At 44.0% G+C, this 23,991-nt stretch overlaps 1 protein-coding gene and 1 long non-coding RNA gene across 5 annotated transcripts in view; one reads left to right on the top strand and one right to left on the bottom strand.

Moving 5' to 3' along the window:
* LOC137369795 (receptor-type tyrosine-protein phosphatase mu-like) overlaps positions 1 to 23,991 on the top strand; it is a 991,520-nt gene that overhangs the window by 186,136 nt on the left and 781,393 nt on the right. For all 4 annotated transcript variants that reach the window (XM_068031279.1, XM_068031278.1, XM_068031276.1 and 1 more), the window contains exon 2: positions 19,474 to 19,599. In XM_068031279.1, the coding sequence (XP_067887380.1) occupies positions 19,474 to 19,599 (126 nt within the window). The remainder of the gene's footprint in view (positions 1 to 19,473; positions 19,600 to 23,991) is intronic.
* LOC137369797 (uncharacterized) overlaps positions 1 to 23,991 on the bottom strand; it is a 142,414-nt gene that overhangs the window by 53,829 nt on the left and 64,594 nt on the right. The window lies entirely within an intron of this gene.

Raw genomic sequence — 23,991 nt, 5'->3', positions numbered from 1 at the left:
CTTTCTTTTGGAGCTTGTCAAGGAAAAAATGGTGGGGGGCTGCACTGGATAGCATAATGGATACATTCAGCTACAAGAGTCCTACATGACCAGAAATCCCAGGTCTGCACAGAGATGTTTGATCTCAGCTGGCTCAGGTGTTGGAGTGGGAGGAGAGGGGGTGCTACAATTGGCCTTGCACAGTAGACATACCCACTGATATTCATTGTAAAACCTTACAAGTGTAGAATGGCTCTCTATGGTGAGCTGTTGGTTGGGTGCTAGACCTGTGGAACTGTGCCCAGCAAGAGACAGGATAGTGTGGTGCTGGGAAACGCGACACCATTTTGTTTATACACCATGTTTGCCGTCAAGCACGCTGGTGTCAAATAATTCACAGCAATCATATAAATATGCAGCAAAACACCTGTCTATTAACAACATGCCTGACTCCACACAGAAACCTTAGGAGAGTCCCCCACCAACTCCAACATTTTGAGATTTTCCATTTATGTGGCATTTACCCCATTAGTCTATGCTGGCGTTTATGCTCCACATGAGTCTGCTCCCACTCTACTTCTAATATGAACCCGATCAGCATATCTTGCTATTTTTTTCTCCCTCAAGTACTCATCTAGCTTTTGCTTAAATGCATCGATGATATTCATTTCAACTACTCCTTGTCGTAGTGAATTCCAAATTCTAACCACTCTCTGGGTAAAAAGATTTCTCCTGAATTCCTTATGGAACCTATTAGTGATTATCTTATATTTATGACCCCTCATTTTGCACTTCCCCACAAGTGGAAACATCTTCTCTGCATCTACTCTATCTTACCCGCTTCATAATTTTCAAGACCTCCATCAGGTCACCTCTCAGCCTTTTCTTTTCATTTCTCACATCAGCCATACTTACAGCCAGTCTGAGAGTGAGAACTGTGGTCAGTTTTGACCTGGGTTGAGACTACTTAACCTCCTGACAGTGAACCTCAATTTACAGAGTAAAGATATCAACGTTTCAATGACTTACCATACAGCTGAGTGGAATAACATTCTTGTTTTAAAGGTGTTACTGCTGGAGTGCCTGGTAGTGTGATGTTTCATTGTTTGGCCTTCAAGAGTAATGGAACATCACTCTCACATCAAAGGAAAACTATTGTCCCATCACTAAATAGTTTAATTTCCACAACCCCTGCAACGACAGGCCTGATTTTGGTGTTGTAAAGTAAATGAGTTCCACTGTTGGAGGACCTGTCTCAGAAGGTGGGATTTTCCGGTACTTCCTAAAGTAACAGGTGGCACAGTGGCGCAGTGGTTAGCACCGCAGCCTCACAGCTGCAGCAACCCAGGTTCAGTTCTGGGTACTGCCGGTGCAGAGTTTGCAAGTTCTCCCTGTTCGGCTTCCTTACAATACCCTGTAAAAATAAACATTTTGTTTTCTCTACCAGCAACTTAGCTGTTGAAATAAATTTTAAATCATGGAAAATACAGCTCATAAACAGCCCATTCAGCCCAAACAGTCCATGTTGGTGATTATGCTCCATTTGAGCCTCCTCCCATCTCTCCTCATCTAACTCTATCAGCACAGCCCTTTATTCCATTCCCCCTCATGTGCTTATCTAGCCTCCCTTTAAATGCATCTATAATATTCGCTTCAACCATTCCCTCTGGCAGTGTGTTCCACATTCTCAGCACTCTTTGGGTAAAGAAGTTTCTTTTGAATTCCCTATTGGATTTCTTGGTGACTATCTTACTTAGATGGCCTCTAGTTTTGCTCTTCCCCACAAGTAGAAACATTCTTTCTGTATCCACTCTATCAAAATTTTGCATAATTTAAAAGATCTCTATTAGCTCACCTCTCAGCTTTCTCTTTTTAAGACCCAGCCTGTTTATCCTCTCCTGGTAGGTATACCCCCGCATTTCTGGCCTCATCCTTGTAAATGAGAACATGCCAGAAATACTCAGCAGGTCTGGCAGCATCGGTGTAGAGAGAAACAGAGTTAACGTTGCAGGTCTGTGACCCTTCATCAGAACTGGCAAAAGTTAGAGATGTCTTTGAGCAAGTGAAAGGGGGAGGGGGAAGAAAAACACGAGGGAAGGACTGTGATAGGACGGAGAGGGAGAGATTAAATGACAGGTGTCATGGAACAGAGTGCAAATGGAGTGCTAAGTCGTTGTAGCGAAAGACAAAGCATGAGTCCAGAGCGAGTGCTAATGGCAGAATAATGAATAGCTCTGTACGAAAGCAAAAACATGAAAAATAAGTTTATGACTAGCATATGGTTAAAATAAATAAATAATTAAGAAAGAAAAAAAAAATATATAAAAAAATAAACAAAAAATAATGGGACTCATGGTCTGAAATTATTGAACTCAATATTGAGTCCAGAAGGCTGTAGAGTGCCTCACTGGAAGATGAGATGCTGCTCCTCGAGCTTGCATTGATATTCACTGGAACACTGCAGCAGGCCAAGGACAGAAATGTGGGCATGAGAACAAAGTGGTGAATTAAAATGGCAAGCAACTGGAAGCTCGGGATCATGCTTTCAGACTGAATGGAGGTGTTCTGCAAAGCAGTCACCCAATCTGCATTTGGTCTTCCCAATGTAGAGGAGATCGCATTGTGAGCAGCGAATTAAGTATACTACATTGAAAAAAGTACAAGTAAATTGCTGCTTTACCTGGAAGGAGTGTTTGAGGCCTTGGATGGTGAGAGAGAGGAAGTAAAAGGCCAGGTATTACACCTGCTGCGATTGCATAGGAAGGTGCCATGGGAAAGGGAAGAGGTGCAGTTGGGTGATGGAGGAGAGGACCAGGGTGTTGTGGAGGGAACGATCGCTTTGGAATGCTGACAGGGGAGGGGAGGGGAAGATGTGCTTGGTGGTGACTTGCCATTTTAATTCATTACCTTGTTCCCATGCCCACATTTCTGTCCTTGGCCTGCTGCAGTGTTCCAGTGAATATCAATGCAAGCTCGAGAACAGCACTTATCTTCTGATTAGGCACTCTACAGCCTTCTGGACTTAATATTGAGTTCAATAATTTCAGACCATGAGCCCCCATTATTTTTTGTTTATTTTTTATATACAGTTGTTTATTTATTTATTTTTTTTATCCATGTTCTAGTCTTAAACTTTATTTTTCATGTTTTGCTTTCGTACAGTGCTGTTCATTATTCTGCCATTAGCACTCTCTTTGTACTCATTCTGTCCCGCCACAGTCTGCCTGCTTCAATGGGTGCTTGGAGCTCAGGGTCATTGCCCGAAAGGTGGACTGATACACCGCACCAAACAACATGAAAAAAGGAAAGAAGGTACCAGCCCTTCGCTTTGCAAGCTGGAACGTCAGAACTATGTGTCCTGGCCTGTCGGAAGACCTTACACAAATCAACGATTCTCGGAAGACCGCCATCATTAACAACGAGCTCAGTAGATTCAATGTGGACATTGCAGCACTTCAGGAGACTCGCCTCCCCGCGAGTGGCTCTCTAGCAGAGCAAGACTACACCTTCTTCTGGCAGGGCAGGGATCCTGAAGAACCAAGACAGCATGGAGTGGGCTTCGCCATCAGAAACTCCTTGCTCAGCATGATAGAGCCTCCCTCAAATGGCTCGGAACGCATACTGTCCATCCGACTGCTCACCACCTCTGGTCCAGTACACCTACTCAGCATCTATGCTCCAACACTCTGCTCCGCACCTGAAGCTAAAGACCAGTTCTATGAACAACTCCATAACATCATTAGCAGCATCCCCAACACCGAACACCTATTCCTGCTGGGGGACTTTAATGCCAGGGTTGGGGCCGACCATGACTCATGGCCCTCCTGCCTTGGGCGCTATGGCGTTGGAAGGATGAATGAGAACGGGCAGAGACTGCTTGAGTTGTGTACCTATCATAACCTCTGCATCACCAACTCGTTCTTTCACACTAAACCCTGTCACCAGGTTTCATGGAGGCACCCAAGATCACGTCGTTGGCACCAGCTAGACCTCATTGTCACAAGGCGAGCCGCCTTAAACAGTGTTCAAATCACACGCAGCTTCCACAGTGCGGACTGCGACACCGACCACTCCCTGGTGTGCAGCAAGGTTAGACTCAGACCAAAGAAGTTGCATCATTCCAAGCAGAAGGGCCACCCGCGCATCAACACGAGCAGAATTTCTCACCCACAGCTGTTACAAAAATTTCTAAATTCACTTGTAACAGCCCTTCAAAACACTCCCACAGGGGATGCTGAGAACAAGTGGGCCCACATCAGAGACGCCATCTATGAGTCAGCTTTGACCACCTACAGCAAACGTGCGAGGAGAAATGCAGACTGGTTTCAATCTCATATTGAAGAGCTGGAACATGTCATAGCAGCTAAGCGCATTGCACTGTTGAACTATAAGAAAGCCCCCAGCGAGTTAACATCCGTAGCACTTAAAGCAGCCAGAAGTACTGCACAAAGAACAGCTAGGCGTTGCGCAAACGACTACTGGCAACACCTATGCAGTCATATTCAGCTGGCCTCAGACACCGGAAACATCAGAGGAATGTATGATGGCATGAAGAGAGCTCTTGGGCCAACCATCAAGAAGATCACCCCCCTCAAATCTAAATCGGGGGACATAATCACTGACCAACGCAAACAGATGGACCGCTGGGTTGAGCACTACCTAGAACTGTACTCCAGGGAGAATGCTGTCACTGAGACTGCCCTCAATGCAGCCCAGCCTCTACCAGTCATGGATGAGCTGGACATACAGCCAACCAAATCGGAACTCAGTGATGCCATTGATTCCCTAGCCAGCGGAAAAGCCCCTGGGAAGGACAGCATTACCCCTGAAATAATCAAGAGTGCCAAGCCTGCTATACTCTCAGCACTACATGAACTGCTATGCCTGTGCTGGGACGAGGGAGCAGTACCCCAGGACATGCGCGATGCCAACATCATCACCCTCTATAAAAACAAAGGTGACCGCGGTGACTGCAACAACTACCGTGGAATCTCCCTGCTCAGCATAGTGGGGAAAGTCTTTGCTCGAGTCGCTCTGAACAGGCTCCAGAAGCTGGCCGAGCGCGTCTACCCTGAGGCACAGTGTGGCTTTCGTGCAGAGAGATCGACTATTGACATGCTGTTCTCCCTCCGTCAGATACAGGAGAAATGCCGTGAACAACAGATGCCCCTCTACATTGCTTTCATTGATCTCACCAAAGCCTTTGACCTCGTCAGCAGACGTGGTCTCTTCAGACTACTAGAAAAGATCGGATGTCCACCAAAGCTACTAAGTATCATCACCTCATTCCATGACAATATGAAAGGCACAATTCAACATGGTGGCTCCTCATCAGAGCCCTTTCCTATCCTGAGTGGTGTGAAACAGGGCTGTGTTCTCGCACCCACACTTTTTGGGATTTTCTTCTCCCTGCTGCTTTCACATGCGTTCAAATCCTCTGAAGAAGGAATTTTCCTCCACACAAGATCAGGGGGCAGGTTGTTCAACCTTGCCCGTCTAAGAGCGAAGTCCAAAGTACGGAAAGTCCTCATCAGAGAACTCCTCTTTGCTGACGATGCTGCTTTAACATCTCACACTGAAGAATGCCTGCAGAGTCTCATCGACAGGTTTGCGTCTGCCTGCAATGAATTTGGCCTAACCATCAGCCTCAAGAAAACGAACATCATGGGGCAGGATGTCAGAAATGCTCCATCCATCAATATTGGCGACCACGCTCTGGAAGTGGTTCAAGAGTTCACCTACCTAGGCTCAACTATCACCAGTAACCTGTCTCTAGATGCAGAAATCAACAAGCGCATGGGTAAGGCTTCCACTGCTATGTCCAGACTGGCCAAGAGAGTGTGGGAAAATGGCGCACTGACACGGAACACAAAAGTCCGAGTGTATCAGGCCTGTGTCCTCAGTACCTTGCTCTACGGCAGCGAGGCCTGGACAACGTATGCCAGCCAAGAGCGACGTCTCAATTCATTCCATCTTCGCTGCCTTCGGAGAATACTTGGCATCAGGTGGCAGGACTATATCTCCAACACAGAAGTCCTTGAAGCGGCCAACACCCCCAGCTTATACACACTACTGAGTCAGCGGCGCTTGAGATGGCTTGGCCATGTGAGCCGCATGGAAGATGGCAGGATCCCCAAAGACACATTGTACAGCGAGCTCGCCACTGGTATCAGACCCACCGGCCGTCCATGTCTCCGTTATAAAGACGTCTGCAAACGCGACATGAAATCGTGTGACATTGATCACAAGTCGTGGGAGTCAGTTGCCAGCATTCGCCAGAGCTGGCGGGCAGCCATAAAGACAGGGCTAAATTGTGGCGAGTCGAAGAGACTTAGTAGTTGGCAGGAAAAAAGACAGAGGCGCAAGGGGAGAGCCAACTGTGCAACAGCCCCAACAAACAAATTTCTCTGCAGCACCTGTGGAAGAGCCTGTCACTCCAGAATTGGCCTTTATAGCCACTCCAGGCGCTGCTTCACAAACCACTGACCACCTCCAGGCGCGTATCCATTGTCTCTCGAGATAAGGAGGCCCAAAAGAAAAGAAAAGAAAGATAACTACTTAGCACTCCATTTGCATTCTGTTCCATGACATCTGTCATTTAATCTTTCCCCCTCCGTCCTATCACAGACCTTCCCTCTTGTTGTTCTTCCCCCTCCTCCCTTCCACTTGCTAAAAGACTGTTACATTTCTAACTTTTGCCAGTTCTGATGAAGGGGCAACGTTAACTCTGTTTCTCTCTATACTGATTCTGCCGGATCTGCTGAGTATTTCTGGCACTTTCTGTTCTCATTTCAGAGTTCCAGCATCCGCAGTATTTTGCTCTCATCCTTGTTCATCTGCTTTTGCACCTTTTGCAGTGCCTCTATATCTTGTTTATAATATGGTGACCAAAATTGTGTGGTTCAACCAAGGTTCAATGCCAGTTTCGCGTAACTTCTTTACTCTTCAATTCTATCTGACTTACTCCAGTTATTAAATTAAATCTGTGAATGATGGAAATCAGACCTAAAAACAGAAAATGCCAGAAATGCATGGCACTACAGTCAAAATCTAAAAGAATACAATAGGTTAATATTTTGGATAGGACTTCTACAGTATTTTGCTTCTGAGTGTTCTCTTTCTTGTTTCACGATTTAAGTCTATAATGTTCTTATTGCTAATTGCTTGTTCATGTGGAAGTGAATCCCAAATGGAATGATTATAACAGAAAGCATTTTTATGTTCTGACAAGTAATGCGCAATCAAATTCTATTTGTACACCTAAAATGTTCTTGTCAAATTTATACTCACACTTCCCTGCCTGAATAGGATGGTACTGCTGACCACAAAGATCTGTTCTCAGCAATATACCTGACATAGGCCTGACATCTTCCAATAGAATAGTTTATCTGACAAGCCAAAATGGGACAAGAGCCAAGATAATGTTAGCAAGATATTTTAGGTTTAGGTTTAGAAATTTTGAATTGAAGCTGCTATAAGTTATCAGCCACTGGAATTTAAATGTGCAAGTTCAATTCAAGAACTCTAATTGTATCACATTCCTTTTCTTTAAAAGTAAGGACTTACATTCATATAGCAGCTTTCATGGCCTCAGGACGTCTCAAAGCGCTTAATTTACAGCCAATGAGGTACTTTTAAAAAGTGTAATTGTAATGTAGGAAACACAGCAGTCAATTTGTGCACATCAAGATCCCACAAAAAGCAACGTGATTAAGACTAGGTAATCTGTTATTAGTGATGTGGTTAAGAGATAACTATCAGCCAGGATACGAGGGAGAACTCACCTGCTCTTCTTAGAAATAGTGCCATGCGATTTTTGATGTCCACCTGAGAGAGCAGACAGGGCCTTTGTTTTAACATCTCATCCAAATAGCTTCCTCAGTACTGCACTGGACTGTCAGCCTTGATTATGTGCTCAAATCTCTGGAGTGGGACTTGAACTCATTACCTTCTGACTCAGAGATGAGTGCTGTCCATTGAGTCAACTGTAGTTTAGTCAAATCTAACATTCCCCATCTGTGATCTTGCTTCCTTTGATTTTCTGCTCACTTCCCGAGGCTCTGAACTTTGGTCCTGGGTCACTCCTACAATTGCAGATGATGGCCAAAAACTTTGGGGATTTGATGTCCGATGCTGTTAGAGCCATTAAGCTCAGAATCTTCACTTGGCTAAAGCACTGCTTTCAGGTTCAAATAGGGTGTCAGATCAGTACATTATTAGGATCTAATTGCTCCTGTAGCCATTTTAAAACTGACAATGTGTGATATGAAGCGTTTCATGTACAAATTTGAAAATACATCTTCATTTTAAATATTTTTGTGAAGTCGCATTGTTTGGTTAATCTAATCCATGGTACTATATTCTCTCTGTATCCTGAGCTGATTGTGTGAGGAAGAAAAGGAGAGGAAATATACACTAATAGTTAATATTAAAAGGGTAGCGAGAAGAGGGAATTAGGGGTTCAGATACAGAAATAATTAAAAGTGGGAGGAAAAGCCACTAAAACTGCAAAAGAAAGATGGTATCCTAGGTTTTTTTTAAGACTGAGTGCTAAACATGTACAAATCATTGGTAGACCACGATTAGATTGTGTCTTCTTTTGGACACGCTACTTTCGGAAGGAAATCAAGATTGTTGAGAGAAGAGATTTACTCGGATGATACCACAGATGAGAGCTTTAGTTATGAGGGGTGACTAGGGAAACTGAACAGAGAAGGTTAAGAAGAAATCTGATAGAAGGCTCAAAATCTTGAGGAGCTTTGATGATAAATAGCAAAACATTATTTCTACTAATCAGTGAGTCAGTAACTAAAGGCGTAACTATAAGATCACTATCAAAAGAACAAGAGGAAAGATTTGAAGTGTTTTCATGTGAGTAGTTTTTTGAGATTTCGTGATTAAACAAGGATGGAAGCAGAATCCATAATAGTTTTTTTAAGGGGAATTGGGTAAAATATTGAAAATAAACATTTATTAGGGTATGTGGAAAGAATAGGAAATGGGATTAAATGGATAGCTCAGGCATAGGCACAGGTATCATGGGCTGAACAGCCTCCTTTAATGTTATAAACTTCTACGAGCCTATGACCTCATTTTATGTTGCACTGTCAGTGAATTGATTTGCAGACAGGATAATATCCAGACAGTTGTCCAGAAAGTTACAACTAGTCACGAGAGTTAAAATTCTCTGAGTAACATAATTATTTGTTTACACATTAGCTATGCTATGCAATTCATGTCAAGTTTCAACTTGCCTTTCAGATACTATCCCTGGCTGAAAAGGCAGGGAGACAGATTCCTATCTGGTGCCTGTCAATGTTACTGTTTAATTAGGGTCACTTAAAAAAAATGTTCTGGTGGCAACCCTTTCTCGGATATTCCTTCCCTTCTTGAACAAAAGTGTTTGGCTTCTCCTGACCAGTTCTTTTTAATATGAATGCATAACTTGATGTGTCAGCATATGTGGATATGAAATGTTGTCTTGTCACTTCATGGGACAGCTTGTTGGAGCCCTGTTGTACTATTTTGCTGCTGTATAAATCTCTACTATTGGTGGATTTATGATGTTGAAGGCCCAAGTCTCAGTATTTAACTTGAACACTTTTTGATGTATAGGCCTCAGAGTGCAGAATATGCTCAAACATGATGTTGATCTTTAACTAATCATGGAGTCACTTCTCAATCCGACTTGTAGTTCAGGAGCCTGAACTTTTTTGCATTCTCCTTTGGTCCTCTCCCTTCCCCCCACCAAAGTGGTGACAACAACAACTTGCATTCAAATAGCCCCTTTAGGGTAGCAAAACAGCCCAAGGCACTTCACAGCAGCACTCCCTTCAAAGGCAGAGTGAAAACGTAGCAAAATCCTACAGGAACAGGGAGAAGGCCAAAGAAAAATCTCGGAGGAAAGCCAAGTGTGCAAAAAACTATTTATGTTAAGAGGATTTCAAATCATCTGAAAAATCCTAAGGTTACTCCACCAAACATAGCCCATCTGTTCAGATGTCATTCCTTCTATCACAGAAGCCCATCATCTATCATTAGGGGCTTCCCTGGGAGAATTCCATCATTAAGAATATCTTCCTCCCAAGCAGAAAATAGCCCAAAATTGAATATCATTTGTAAAATCAACTTTCAGTGCAATGAGAAGCCCTATCTCTTTCTGTTGAGGGAAAAACTGCATTCATTCAAACCAAAATGTACAATAAATTAAATATAATAAAAGCCCTTTACTATTTAAGAACAGAGTTTTGAACAAAAGTCCAAGAAGTCTAAACCTTTTAATTAAACTCAGTGTGTGTTTACATTACAAATAAACTCGAGTTTATTTCTAGAGGGATAGAATTGGAAAGTAGAGAAGCTATACTAAACTCATAATGAACCTTGGTTGGACCACATTTGGAGTACTGTGTACAATTCTGGTTGCTATAATATAAAACGAATATAGAGGCTCTGTAGAGGGTGCAAAAAAGATTTACAAGCATGATACCAGGAATGCGTGGGAATACATATCAGGAAAGAAGGCTGCGGGGTGACCTAATAGAGGTCTTTAAAATTATAAAAGGTTATGATAAAGTAGACACAGAAAGTATGTTTCCACTTGTAGGGAAGAGCAAAACTAAAGGCCATCGATGTAAGATAGTCACCAAGATATCCAGCACATCCCAAAGCATTTTACAGCCAATGAAGTACTTTTGAAGCATAGTCACTGTTGTTATGCAGCAGCCAATTTGTGCACAGCACGGTCTCAAACAGCCATGTGATAATGTGTTTTTAGGTGTTAATTGAGGGATAAATAGCTTTTCCTTGAATCGTGCCATGGCATCTTTAATGTCCATCTGAGAGGACAGACAGGGCCTAGGTTTAATGTATCATCAGAAAGATGGCACCTTCAACAGTGCAGCATTCCCTCAGTACTGCACTGCAGTGTCAGCTGAGATTTCTGTGCTCAAGTCTCTGGATTGGGCTTGAACCCAACTGTCTATCTCCAAGCCGAGAGTGCCAGCAACTGAGCCACAGTTCAACATAACCTCTGATGTGCAGTCTCCCTCCCTCATTGAATTGTTTATTTTCACTGAAGCAGGCTTGCACATTAATATTCATAAATCTGGTGAGCTCAACTGTGTTGCCAGGGGAAATACTGTCTAGTGCTTCTTCATAAAGAGAGAGGGAAATTTCGAGGACTGGCCACTCCATCCAGCAAATGAGGAACATTATTCAAGATCTGAAAACAGGTCTTCAGCTATTTCAAATCAGACACTGATGTGTGGAGATCAGGCACCTTAGGCAGGATTTTTGTTTTGGTGTCGGGAAGCCAATGCTTGGACCAAACCTGGGTCCCAATCCCACACCATGTCGGAAATAGTCACCTGACATGATTTTCGAAGGAATGGCTAATTACAGCCAGAGGGTGCACTCACCATCTAATTAGAAACATAGTAAAATAGGAGCAGGAGTAGGCCATTTGGCCCTTCGAGCCTGCATCGCCGTTCAATATGATCATGGTTGATCATCCAAACTCAGTACCCTGCTCCCGCTTTCTCCCCATATCGCTTGATCCCTTTAGCCCTAAGAACTATATCTAACTCTTTCTTGAATGTATTTAATGATTTGTCCTCAACTGCTTTCTGTGGTAGAGAGTTCCACAGATTCACCACTCTCTGGGTGAAGAAATCTCTCCTCATCTCAGTCCTAAGTGGCTTACCCCTTATCCTTAGACTGTGACCCCTGGTCCTGGACTCCCCCGCCATCGGGAACATCCTTCCTCACATAAGGAGACCAAAATTGCACACAATACTCCAGATGTGGTCTCACTGAGGCCTTGTATAATTGCAGCAAGACATCCTTACTCCTGTACTCGAATCCTCTTGCTATGAAAGCCAACATACCCTTTGCCTTCTTAACTGCCTGCTGCACCTACATGCTTACTTTCAGCGACTGGTGCACAAGGACACCCAGGTCTCGCTGCACCTCCCCCTTTCCCAATCTATCGTCGTTTGGATAATAATCTGCCTTTCTGTTTTTGTCACCAAAGTGGATAACCTCATATTTATCCACATTATACTGCATCTGCCATGCATTTGCCCAATTAAGGATGGCGGGTGGGCTCCTGACACTGGAGGGTCAATAGGAGGCCCTCCAGCACTGAGAGAGTGGCACTCTGCCGATGCAGGTAAGGGAAAGAGAGGGTACCTCAAGACGGGGACACCCTCTCAGCGCTTTGAAAAGTTTTGAAAAGAAAAATGGGCAGCCTGCAGCTGCTGCTGTATCCATCTTTCTGCACTGGAAGCAGAGGAGGGCGTTAAATTATTCTGGAGCACTGCCCCTCACCTCCTGCCCCCCGCCCCCCAGCTGGGAGACCACCTCCTTTCACTGGCCATGTTTCAGCCACCATGGTGGGGGAGGGGGGGGTGGCGGGGGGTTGGTGGGAGAGGTGCCTGCTGACTGAAAAATTCCAGTCGATGCAGGACAGGAGCCTTAATAGGCTCCTTAATTGCATCAATGGGCTACCTGCTACTTGCGAGCTGGCCTCCTTGAGAATGGCCCGGAGGCTGGATTTGTCATCAAACCGCATGCCTCTCTCCCATGGAGATTTTTTTGGCCAGCCGCCTCCGGTCCCACCTCAGCGGCAATTTGAAAATCCGGCCCCATATCTCACCTCGAAGATAATTGAAAAATCCAATTGGATAACGGGCTCTGTCTGTTTGATTGGAAAGTTTAGATTGAATTTTTAATCAGGTGACATCTCAGCTGAGGCAATGCAGGGATTTATGTTCTATGAATGCATTCCATAATCAATATTTGAATTTAAAAAACAAACTTGTATGCCAATATCTGAATTTTTGTGCTGGTCAAATATTTTCTTTACTTTTGCAACTTAGTGATAGCCTGTATCAAGCATTCTCTAGTCAGAGAGCACTATGCTGATCCAAGACAGGTATGCATAACTGAACGGTGCAAACACAAGACAGCAGCTATCCAAGCTGAAACTTGACAGTATTCATCTGTGCAAGAACCATTTCCAAATGCATGGTCGAATATATTAAACCTATCTCCATAACACTATTTTCAGAAAGCAGATAAAATCATGCCAGAAGGAAGGAATGTTCAAGTATTGTCAGATATCATGAGCATATATAGTTCAAAGCTTTATCGGCTGTGTCCAAACAAAGGTCTTAACTGTAACCTCAGAGAAAATATTTTACTCAGCTACATTAAAATTTCCAATTTTCGCACTAACCACCTTTATGATTTCTTTGAAAGGCAATATAGCGGTTTAATTTACCTAGTATATTACAGCTATCATGTGTATTAATTTTATGTCAAGACAAAGTCATTTTGTGGTTTGGTTTTTGGCTGAATGGGCTGCAACTAAAATTACGTATTATTACAGTAATAGAAACAATGGGCTGAATTTTACCAGCTTTTTGGGAACGGGCTGGGAGGAGGGGCGGGTGCCTGTAAAATGGAGAAAGAAGGCATGGGGTGGAGTGCCTGTTGTCTTCCTGTTGCTGTGACATTTTACCAGTGGTGGGGGAAGGTGGAGAATGGCCCTCCCGCCCAAAGTCCAATTGAGTCACCTAAGTGGCATCCCACTGGTGCTGGCATTTTACCAGTGGCAGGTGGGCCTTCTGCCATGTAGGGAGACCACCTGGTAAACCCCTGACGGCCTACCTGTAGGCTTGTGGTTGTGGAGATGGTGTGGGGCACCTATTTGGGAACTCTGTGGCCACAGTCGGGCCCTTGGCAGCAGTGGTTGCCCTTGCAGCAAAGAACAAAGAACAAAGAACAAAGAAAATTACAGCACAGGAACAGGCCCTTCGGCCCTCCAAGCCAGCGCCGATCTAGATCCTCTATCTAAACCTGTCGCCTATTTTCTATAAAGCAAATCCCCATCCACACCAACCCTCATAGCCCCCCATCTCGCTGGGGCCTGCCTGACTGGCCTCAGCGCCCCCAGACCCCGCTGGGCCTGCTTCCATAGCATCCTCTCTTCCAGGTGCAGTTCCACCAGTGGCCACTGCGGTGGCGCTGCTGAGCTGCCAGCCCTTGGATTGGCCGGCAGTTCCTGGGGGCTGTAGCTAATCCTTTTAAGGGTTGGGAGACCCGATGGCAACTAATTATTTTCTGGACAGCCAAAAAATGTGGCCGGGATTCTCTCAAAATGCCGAGGCAGGTTTGCCCCCAGCTTTCGGGCCCGTTGTCGGGACCTATGACGTGCTGATAAAATTTCAGCCAATAACTTGAATATAATTTTTAACATCCAATAAATTCCTAAGGTGCTTTGCAGTGGCATACCCAGCTGAAAGTGGACTTTGAGCCAAAGAGATATAGGGGTGGCTATAATCTTGAACAAAGAGGTGGGGTTGAAGGACAGTCTTGAAGATGGAAATTTATATAGCATGTTTCATAACTTCAGAACATCCCAAAGCACTTGACAACCAAAGTACATTTTGAAGTGAAGTCATTGTTGTAATGTCGGAAACACGGCAGCCAATTTTCAAGTTCCCATAAACAGCAATGTTTTTTTTAGTGAGGTTAATTGAGGGATAAATACTGGGAGAACATTGGGGATAACTCGGGAGTGGGACTTAAACCCACAACCTTCTGGCTTAGACCTAACAGTGCTACCAATTGAGCTATGACTGACTTAACTGCATAGCTTGGGGCCTAGATGGCTGAAGTTGATGTTGGGGTGAAAAGAGGGAAACATAGAAAATAGAAGCAGGAGTAGGCCATTCGGTCCTTCGAGCCTGCACCGCCATTCAATACGATCATGGTTGATTGTCCAAACTCAGTACCTTGTTCCCGCTTTCTCCCCGTATCCCTTGATTCCTTTAGCCCTAAGATTTGCAAGAGGTTAAATTAGGAGACTTGGATAAATGGTGAGTAGGGGAGGAGGAGGTGCAGTTTTTAGATCTAGAGAAGTTTAGAGAGATAGGGACAAGATACACCAAGAAGGGATTTAAACATACAGTTAATTATTTTAAATTGCGACTTAATTTAGTCTGGCAAGGATAGGAGTGCTAGGCAAGCAGAACTTAATTCAGGCTGGGATATAGGCAGCAGTGTTTTGGATGGGCTAAGTTTATAGAGCATAAAAGCATGTTTTTTGAAGGAGAGATACCACCTTCAAAATGGCTCCTGTTGGGAAAGGGCAGGGAAAGGGACTAAATGAATAGCTGTTTAAGAGAGCTGGCACAGGTGCAATAGGCTGAAAGGCCTCCTTCTGAGCTGATACTATACTATGATCCTGTGAAACTGCCTTTGATTTTCTGATCCTGCCTGAAGCACATCAGTAAGAAGCCAATAAAAGTGCTAATTTCGAACAGAAATAACATCTGAGGAAAACAATGGCCCAAGCCTTTCCACCAGTTACAAGGCACAAGTCAGGACTCTCCACTTGCCCGGACGGGTGCAGCTCCAACAACACTCAAGAAACTCGACACCATCCAGGACAAAGCAGCCCGTTTAATCATCACCATATCCACCATATTCATTCCCTCTACCACTGGCGGCAGCAGTGCACACCATCTACAAGATACAATGCAGCAACTCACCAAAGCTTCTTTGACAGCACCGTTCAAACCTGTGACCTCCACTGCCTAGAAGGACAAGGGCAGCAGGTGCATGAGAACACCACCACCTCTACGTTCCCCTTCAAGTCACGCACCATCCTAACTTGGAAATATATTTCTGTTCCTTTATCATCATTGGGTAAGAATCCTGGACCTCTCTCCCTAACAACACCAGATGAACTGCGATAGTTTGCAATTGGTGATGGGCAATAAATGGTGGCCTTGCCAGCAACGCACACATCCATTAGAAACATTTCATGTGCATCACTGGCCAATTTATCAATGTCACAATCTATTCAGGTTAATCTTTGCTTAGTCAATTATTGTTAATCTCCCAAGTGCACTTGATCGTCCTATGTATGCATGTTGATGCAGGTGGCCATCCATTGTACCAGTCATGGCCTTCATCTCAGATAGTGTCTTCTCAATGGAAAATTTAGTAGAGGAAAATACAAGGATTACAGGTTTTCAACATTTCTGATATTCTTCATAGTTACAATTTTCTCTGAGCTACATAGAAGTGGAGGTAGGACAAAAACTCCTTGGGTGCAACAGGGAGGGACGAGTCTGCTATCAAGAAGAATCGATCATCTGCTATGGAACAGTCTGCAAATAAAACAGTCTGCAAATAATAGCTATTCGAAGGACCTCAACCATTTGGTTTGCTTGCTGAATTCATTCATGCATTAAGTCAAAACTATGTGGTATTTGAGTTGCTTTCAATGATTGGCTGTATTTATTGATATGGTGAGAGACTGTATCCAAACATAGTCAAAGACAATAAATGTACCTATTTTCCTAGGGCATGTAGCATGTTGTCTTGGATATTTTGCAGACCATATTATGAGAGTACCTGCTTGTGCAACCTGCCTTTTGTATTAGGCACAAGAAAATCATCATCTAACAGCATGAGTGAGCATTAACTTTTGTCAGTACTCCTATATTTCTTCCTGGGAGTAAATATTGCAAACATGTTAGTGCATAAACATATTCCTTGCTTGTTAAGTGATTGTTAAGTAGCAATTTATGTCAAATATGCAGATTTACTTAATTCCTGCACTGTTTTAATTTTTTTCTATGTGCGTTGGTTTTGTAGCACCAGAAGGAGCTGCGTATGTTCCAGTACCAGTCTGTCGTGTTCTTTTTTTGTTTTTTTTTTACTCCCATATAATTTCATTTTGCATTGGACAAAATTTGACATCAAGCCACATAAAGAAATATTGGGATAGGTGATCAAAAGCTAGGTCAAAAAGACAGGTTTTAAAGAGAAATCTAAAGGAGGGGAGAGAGGTAAAGAGGTTGAGAGCTTTAGGGAGGGAATTTCTGAGCTTAGGGTCCAAGCAGCTGAAGGCATGGACGCCAATTGTGAAGCGAAAGAAATCAGGAATGAGCAAGATGCCAGAATCAGAGGCGTGCAGAGATCTTGGAGGGTTGTAAGGCTGGAGGAGATTTCTAAGATAGGGAGGGGTGAGGCCTTGGAGGGATTTGAACACAAGGATAAGAATTTCAAAATGGAAGTATTGCCGGATTGGGAGCCAATGTTAGTCAGCGAGTGCAGGGATGATTGGTGAATGGGGCTTGATATGAATTAAGTTATGGGCTGCAGAGGTTTGGATGAGCTGGAGTTTCTGGAGGGTAGTCGGTGGGAGCATGGCCAAGAGAGTTTTGGAATACCCAGTGGTAAACTGCTTGTGGTAATAGCTCTGAAACATCCTGGTCACCTCTCTATTCTTTACTTCCAGCTGGTATTAGTTAAATTAAGCTTATCAATACTGAGGAGTGAAATGAGTGAGATAAACAAAGTTGACTTGCAACAAATCTAAAATAGTTGGCACTTGTGCCCATATATAGCAAAGCAGTGTTAGTGACATCCAGAAATATATGCTGTACGAAGGTGAGGTAACTGACAGTGATCCATATTGCTTATCTCAGCCTTTTCTTTGAAATAAGAGACAATTGGCCATGCACCTCTTGAATAAATATGCTTATATGCATATTAAGGTTAATTGACGATTCAGAATTGATTATTCTTGTTTGGGTTGAGACTGCCTGACCCTGCAACTGGGTTGAGACTTTCTGGTTTTTTTAAATTCATTTTTGGGATGTGGGCGTCACTGGCTATGCCAGCATTGCCCATCCCTAATTGCCCTTGAACTGAGTGGCTTGTCAGGCCATTTCAGAGGGCATTTTAAGAGTCAACCATATTACTGTGGATCTGGAGTCACCAGACCAGGTAAGGACAGCAGATTTCCTTCCCTAAAGGACATTAGTGAGCCAGAAGTGTTTTTACAACAATCGACAATGGTTTCATGGTCATCATTAGACTAGCTTTTTTAAATTCCAGATTTATTAATTAAATTCAAATTTCACCATCTACTGTGGTGGGATTCGAACCCATGTCCCCAGAGCATTAGCCTGGGCTCTGGATTACTAGTCCAGTGACATTACTACTCGGCCACCACTCTCCTCCTCCACCCCCTCTATGCCACCAACTCACTTTACTCAAGATCCTTACAACCTGTATGAGCAAGCGGGAGAGAGTTCCTTTCATCCAGTCAAGTGTCAGAAGTGAAACAGCAATGTTTGAAATATCTATGTGACACCTTATTGATTTTCTGTTATTATTATTGTTTATTGTGAGGGAAATTGAATACAAAAGTAGAGAGGTTATGCTTCAGCTGCACAGGGCATTGGTGAGACCACATCTGGAGTACTGTGTACTCCTGGTCTCCTTATTTAAGAAAGGATGTAAATGTGTTGGAAGCAGTTCAGAGAAGGTTTACTAGACTAATAACTGGAATAGGTGGGCTGTCTTATGAGGAAAGGTTGGACAGGTAGGCTTGTATCTGCTGGTGTTTAAAGAGTAAAAGGCGACTTGATTGAAACGTATAAGCTTCTGAGGGGTCTTGACAGGATGGATGTGGAAAGGATGTTTCCTCTTGTGGGAGAATCTTGAACTAGGGGTCACTGTTTAGAAATAAAGGGTCACCCATTTAAGACAGAGATGAGGAGAATTTTTTTTCTCCCAGAGGGTTGTGAGTCTTTGGAACTCTCTCAGAGTCTTTGAATATTTTTAAGGCAGAGGTAGATAGATTCTTGAAAAGCAAAGGGGTGAAAGGTTATTGGGGATAGGCAGGAATGTAGTGTTGAGGTTACAATCAGATCAGCCATGATCTTATTGAATGGCGGAGCGGGCTCAAGTGACCTACTCCTGCTCCTAATTTGTATGTTCGTATGTTATGGATAAATTCATGTCTTGGTTAATCCTAATAAAAATGTAATAACTTTTTACTCAGCTCCAGATTTTCATAAAATTAATGAAGACAGGATCTCAATGGCCTTGAAAGTGCTGCACACATAAATATGTTAAGATTGTCCAGCTGGACTTCTTGTTTGAGGTATTGCATTAAATATAATTTAATGTTATGTTCTAGAGAGATACAGCACTGAAACGGGCCCTTCAGCCCACTGAGTCTATGCTGACCATCAACCACCCATGTATACTAATCCTACATTAATCCCATTTCCCTCTCACATCCCCACCTTCCCTCAATTCTCCTACCACCTACCTACACTAGGGGCAATTTACAATGGCCAATTTACCTATCAACCCGCAAGTCTTTGGCACGTGGGAGGAAACCGGAGCTCCCGGAGGAAACACAGGCAGTCACGGGGAGAACTTGCAAACTCTGCACAGGCAGTACCTAGAACCAAACCTGGGTTGCTGGAGCTGTGAGGCTGTGGTGCTAGCCACTGTGCCGCCCAAGTGTGCAGACCATTCAGAGTGAAAAAAGGGCTGCCTAGTCATTTTATCAAAAGTAATTTTAACTAAAAGCTCTGACGAAAAAGATATGAAAGAATGCTTTTTAAATTGAAATGGATTTTCCTTTGTTCATTTTTGTTTGTTCTGGCTCAACAGGAAGCTGCTCCTTTGATGAACCATTCAGCGTTTGTGGGTACACTCAGGGAATGGAAGATAGTGACCTTGACTGGGATCAAGTAAATACAATAGTGAAACCGTTCATGGATCCATGGATACCTACAGGTTTGTTTTATTACTGGAAACTAAAGGACATACGTTAAGCTGACATTTAAATATGGCTTATTGTATACTGCTTGATATCAAATGATAAAACCCCTATTTATTTCAACATAATGCTGGTTGATATAATGCTTGCTGCTCTAAAGGTCGGTTGGAATTTTCTATTCGTCTAGTGTTGTTGTTAATTGACCTTCTTATTTGACTTGTACATGCTTTACATGAACCTGTGCTCTGAGCACATATATGTGTTTAAACTTAATTCTGAACTTTAATATAAAATCTGCACTTGCCCTAATGTTTCAGTCAGGCAGTATAAAGCTGAGACGTTAAAGAAGGTCTCAGACTGAACGTCTGGGCTGTGCTAGGGTTGCCAACTCTGCTTGGATGCATTCCGGGAAGTTTCATCGCATGATCTTCCGCTTCCAATCGCCCACCCCTGTAAAACAGCCTTATTTTCTCTTTTCCTATACTTTTATAGCTAATAAATAAAAGTGTTCAAAGAAAATTTCAAAATAACATAATTTTTTCCAATGACCCTGCGATTTTTCTTCTGGGTTGCTCACAGCAGAGTCCAAGGAAATCCTGGAGGGTTGGCAACCTGTGCAGAGTTAGTCATTTCAACCCGAATGGTAAAGGCATTATTGTTGAACTAAGTGAGCTTGGACAAGGCAAGAGAAAAATCAGTCAGTCTTCTTCCCCCAGTTGCTATCCGTGAAGCTTGCTTGGAAAGTGTATGTATGTGGACAATGATAAGATTCGGTTTGGCTATGATACCTTTTGTGGTCAAGGGCTTGTGTAGGAAGAACATTTTGTTGATGAGGTGCCGAGGGTTAGATGGTGCCATAGTTCTGTATCTAACAACAAAAGTGCCTTCTGGAGAAGAGGCAGAGAACTGTGGCTGGGTGGTAGGGGCGATGGGGTGAAAGCAGGTACAGTGTTGTGGGGGAGGGGGGGTTGCGAAATGAAGCACACAGTGTCTCCCCATCAAGAATTATCTCCATTTTTAAATTAATTTTAAAAAAGAAGCATGTTTCAGCAAGTTGTACTATCAATCATAAGGTAAAATAAAGTACCTGTTTGGTTAAAGCTGTAATGAGTTCCAATCACACTATGATGAATCTTAATGTCAGCTCTGAACCACCCAGAAACAAACATGCCAAGTACAAGGTAGCATACAGTGCTTCCAAGGCACATGTCATCAAGTCATGTCATCTTCCTTCAATCATAAGGTCAGAAGTGGAGATGTTCGCTGATAATTGCACAATGTTCCACACCATTCGCGACTCCTCAAATACAGAAGCAGTCTTTGTAGAAATGCAGCAAGACCTGGACAATATCCAGGCTTGGGCTGATAAGTGGCAAGTAACATTTGCGCCACACAAGTGCCAGGCAATGACCATCTCCAACAAGAGAGAATCTAACCATCTCCCCTTGACATTCAATGGCATTACCATCGCTGAAACCCCCACTATCAACATCCATGGGGCTACCATTGACCAGAAACTGAACTGGAGTAGCCATATACATACCGTGGCTACAAGAGCAGGTCAGAGGCTAGGAATCCTGAGGCGAGTAACTCACCTCCTGACTCCCCAAAGCCTGTCCACCATCTACAAGGCACAAGTCAGGAGTGTGATGGAATACTCTCCACTTGTCTGGATGGGTGCAGCTCCAACAACACTCAAGAAGCTCAACACTCCAGAACAAAGCAGCCCGCTTGACTGGCACACCATCCACAAACATTCAGTCCCTTCACCACCGACGCACAGTGGCAGCAGTGTGTACCATCTACAAGATGCACTGCAGCAACGCACCAAGGGTCCTTAGACAACACCTTCCAAACCCGCGACCTCTACCACCTCAAAGGACAAGAGCAGCAGATGCATGGGAACATCACCACCTGCCAGTTCCCGTCCAAGTCACACACCATCCTGACTTGGAACTTTATCGCCGTTCCTTCACTGTCGCTGGGTCAAAATCCTGGAACTCCCTTCCTAACAGCACTGTGGGTGTACCTACCCCACATGGACTGCAGCAGTTCAAGAAGGCAGCTCACCACCACCTTCTCAAGGGCAATTAGGGATGGGCAATAAATGCTGGCCTAACCAGTGACGCCCACATCCTATGAATGAATTTTAAAAAGTCAGCTTGTATTTAGGCTTGGGACCTGAACATTGGCAGTGTTTGTGTGCACAATGCAGCCACTGGCAGCCTTGAGTTAGCTGGCCATGTGATGTAGTATAAACGAGGCTGGCTCGTCTTTAACAGCACAGGTTACCAGGTGTAAGGCGGATTATTTTAAATTCAGGCTGCTGAAGGTGCAGCGCATTTGGCAACAAAGGCACATGGCTGTCAGTGACAGTGCTGGCTGTTCTACACCTCCATGAATGAGAGCACAGCACTCCCATACAGGCCAGTACTGGCCAGTGCAGCTGTTAAACAACAGAATGTGAAGAATTTTACACATGTACCATTGAGTTTGTGTGGCAACAGATGCTCCAAAATTTATCATCCCAAGGAAAGGAATGGATTCCAGAGCAATTGGAGTTGGCATATATAAAATAAACATATTCAGGCATACAATATAAGAACATAAGAAATAGGAACAGGAGTAGGCCATGCGGCCCCTCGACCCTGCTTCAGCATTCAATGATGGCTGATCTTTGACCTCATTTCCACCTTCATGCCCAATCTCCATATCCCTTGATTCCCCTAGAGTCCAAAAATCTGTCTAACCCAGCCTTGAAAATGCTCAATGACTGAGCATCCACAACCCTCTGAGGTAGAGAATTCCAAAGATTCACAACCCTCTGAGTGAAGAAATTCCTGCTCATCTCAGTCCTAAATAATCTGCCCCTTATCATGAGACTAGGCCCCCTAGTTCTAGACTGTCCACCCAGGAGAAACAACCTCTCAGTCTCTACCTGGTCAAGGACTCTCAGAGTCTTATATGTTTCAATGAGACCACTCCTCCTTCTTCTAAACTCCAGAGAGTATAGGCTCAGTCTACTCAACTGCTCATCATACAACAACTCTCTCATCACTGGAATCAATCTACTGAACTTTCTCTGTTCCAGCTCCAAGGCAAGTATATCCTTCCTTAGATATGGAGACCAGAATTGTGCACTCCAGGTGTGGTCTCACCAAAGCCCTGTATGGATATATATCCATTTATATATCCATTATATCTCCAAAGTCTGGGCACAAGTATATTAGATCTTCTTCCATAACACTGCATTTTGATCCCATGCAAAACTTCTTTCAGAGTGAAGATCATGTTGCAGGGACCCATGGTTTATCTACTTTAAATATATTACAATGAGGGAGCCATGAACAAGGTTCACGATGGGAGGAATCTTCTCCTCCTCAAAACTTTTCAGGCTTTGGGACCATTTCTGGGTTGCGACCCCGCATAGGTTGGAGGTGTGCTGACAGGGGGACTCTTCTGGGAGGAGTTTAATTAAGAGGTTGGCTCTGCCTTCGCTGTCTAATTAAGGATGACAGGTATGTTCTTGAGGCTTGTGTGCAGGACGTCGAGGCCTATGGAGGCCAGCAGCACCCACTGTGAGATCAATGGGAGCGCTGCTTTGGGCCGTACTGATAGAGCGGCAGGGAGGCATGGTAGCTGCTGTCAGCTTCAGTGAAGCGGATATAAGGCTCAGTGCATATGGCCATTGGGGACATCCGTCTCCTTGATTTCTTCACTCAATGGTAAGGCTGCGATATGGACAGACAGTAACCTTGTCATTTGCTGCTGGTGAGGTTATGAAGATCCAACCTCCCACTGTGAGGCTGAGCAGGGGGCCCGTGTGCTGCTTGCAAGGCTCCTGCTGCTTCCAAAAATAGGGGCTAATTGCCCTTTCAAGTGCTTTGGTTGGAAGCCTGCCACTACCGGGTAGGCAGCCACTGCCATAGGGAGCCCGACTCCTGGAGGTGGGAAAATGGGGGCTTGCCGACGCACATGTGTTGTTCCAAATTTCCACACACCCCACCTTCGAAGTCGCCTCCAGGGGGCTGGTAAGATTTCGCCCGGTATTGCCAGAGAGTGTCACTGTGAGGGAGTGCCTGTAATTGTATGAATATTAACCAAGCTGTTATAAAGATGGATTTATCAATATGCGGTAAATCTTTTACAGATTTTGATAATTGTATTGTCAATGTAATCAATATTTTAAAGGTAGAATGTTCCCTGTTCCTTTCTTGGTAGGATCTCTCTCTGGTAATTGTGCTCCTTTCATAGACCATTCACTTTACACAGCTTCCTCTGATGACAGGAGTGATGTTGGAGACAGTCCTGTTAAATCAGCAACCTGCTGCCAGTGCCATCAAAGGTACCATAACTATTCCTGGCTTCTCCCAGGGGGTCTTTAACTGCTGGGCCAGTGATGCATTTAG

This window comes from Heterodontus francisci, chromosome 5 (genome assembly GCF_036365525.1).
Source record: "Heterodontus francisci isolate sHetFra1 chromosome 5, sHetFra1.hap1, whole genome shotgun sequence".
In the NCBI taxonomy this organism is placed as follows: domain Eukaryota; kingdom Metazoa; phylum Chordata; class Chondrichthyes; order Heterodontiformes; family Heterodontidae; genus Heterodontus; species Heterodontus francisci.
Note: the sequence above shows the minus strand (reverse complement) of the source record. Positions and strands in the feature narration are given on the sequence as shown.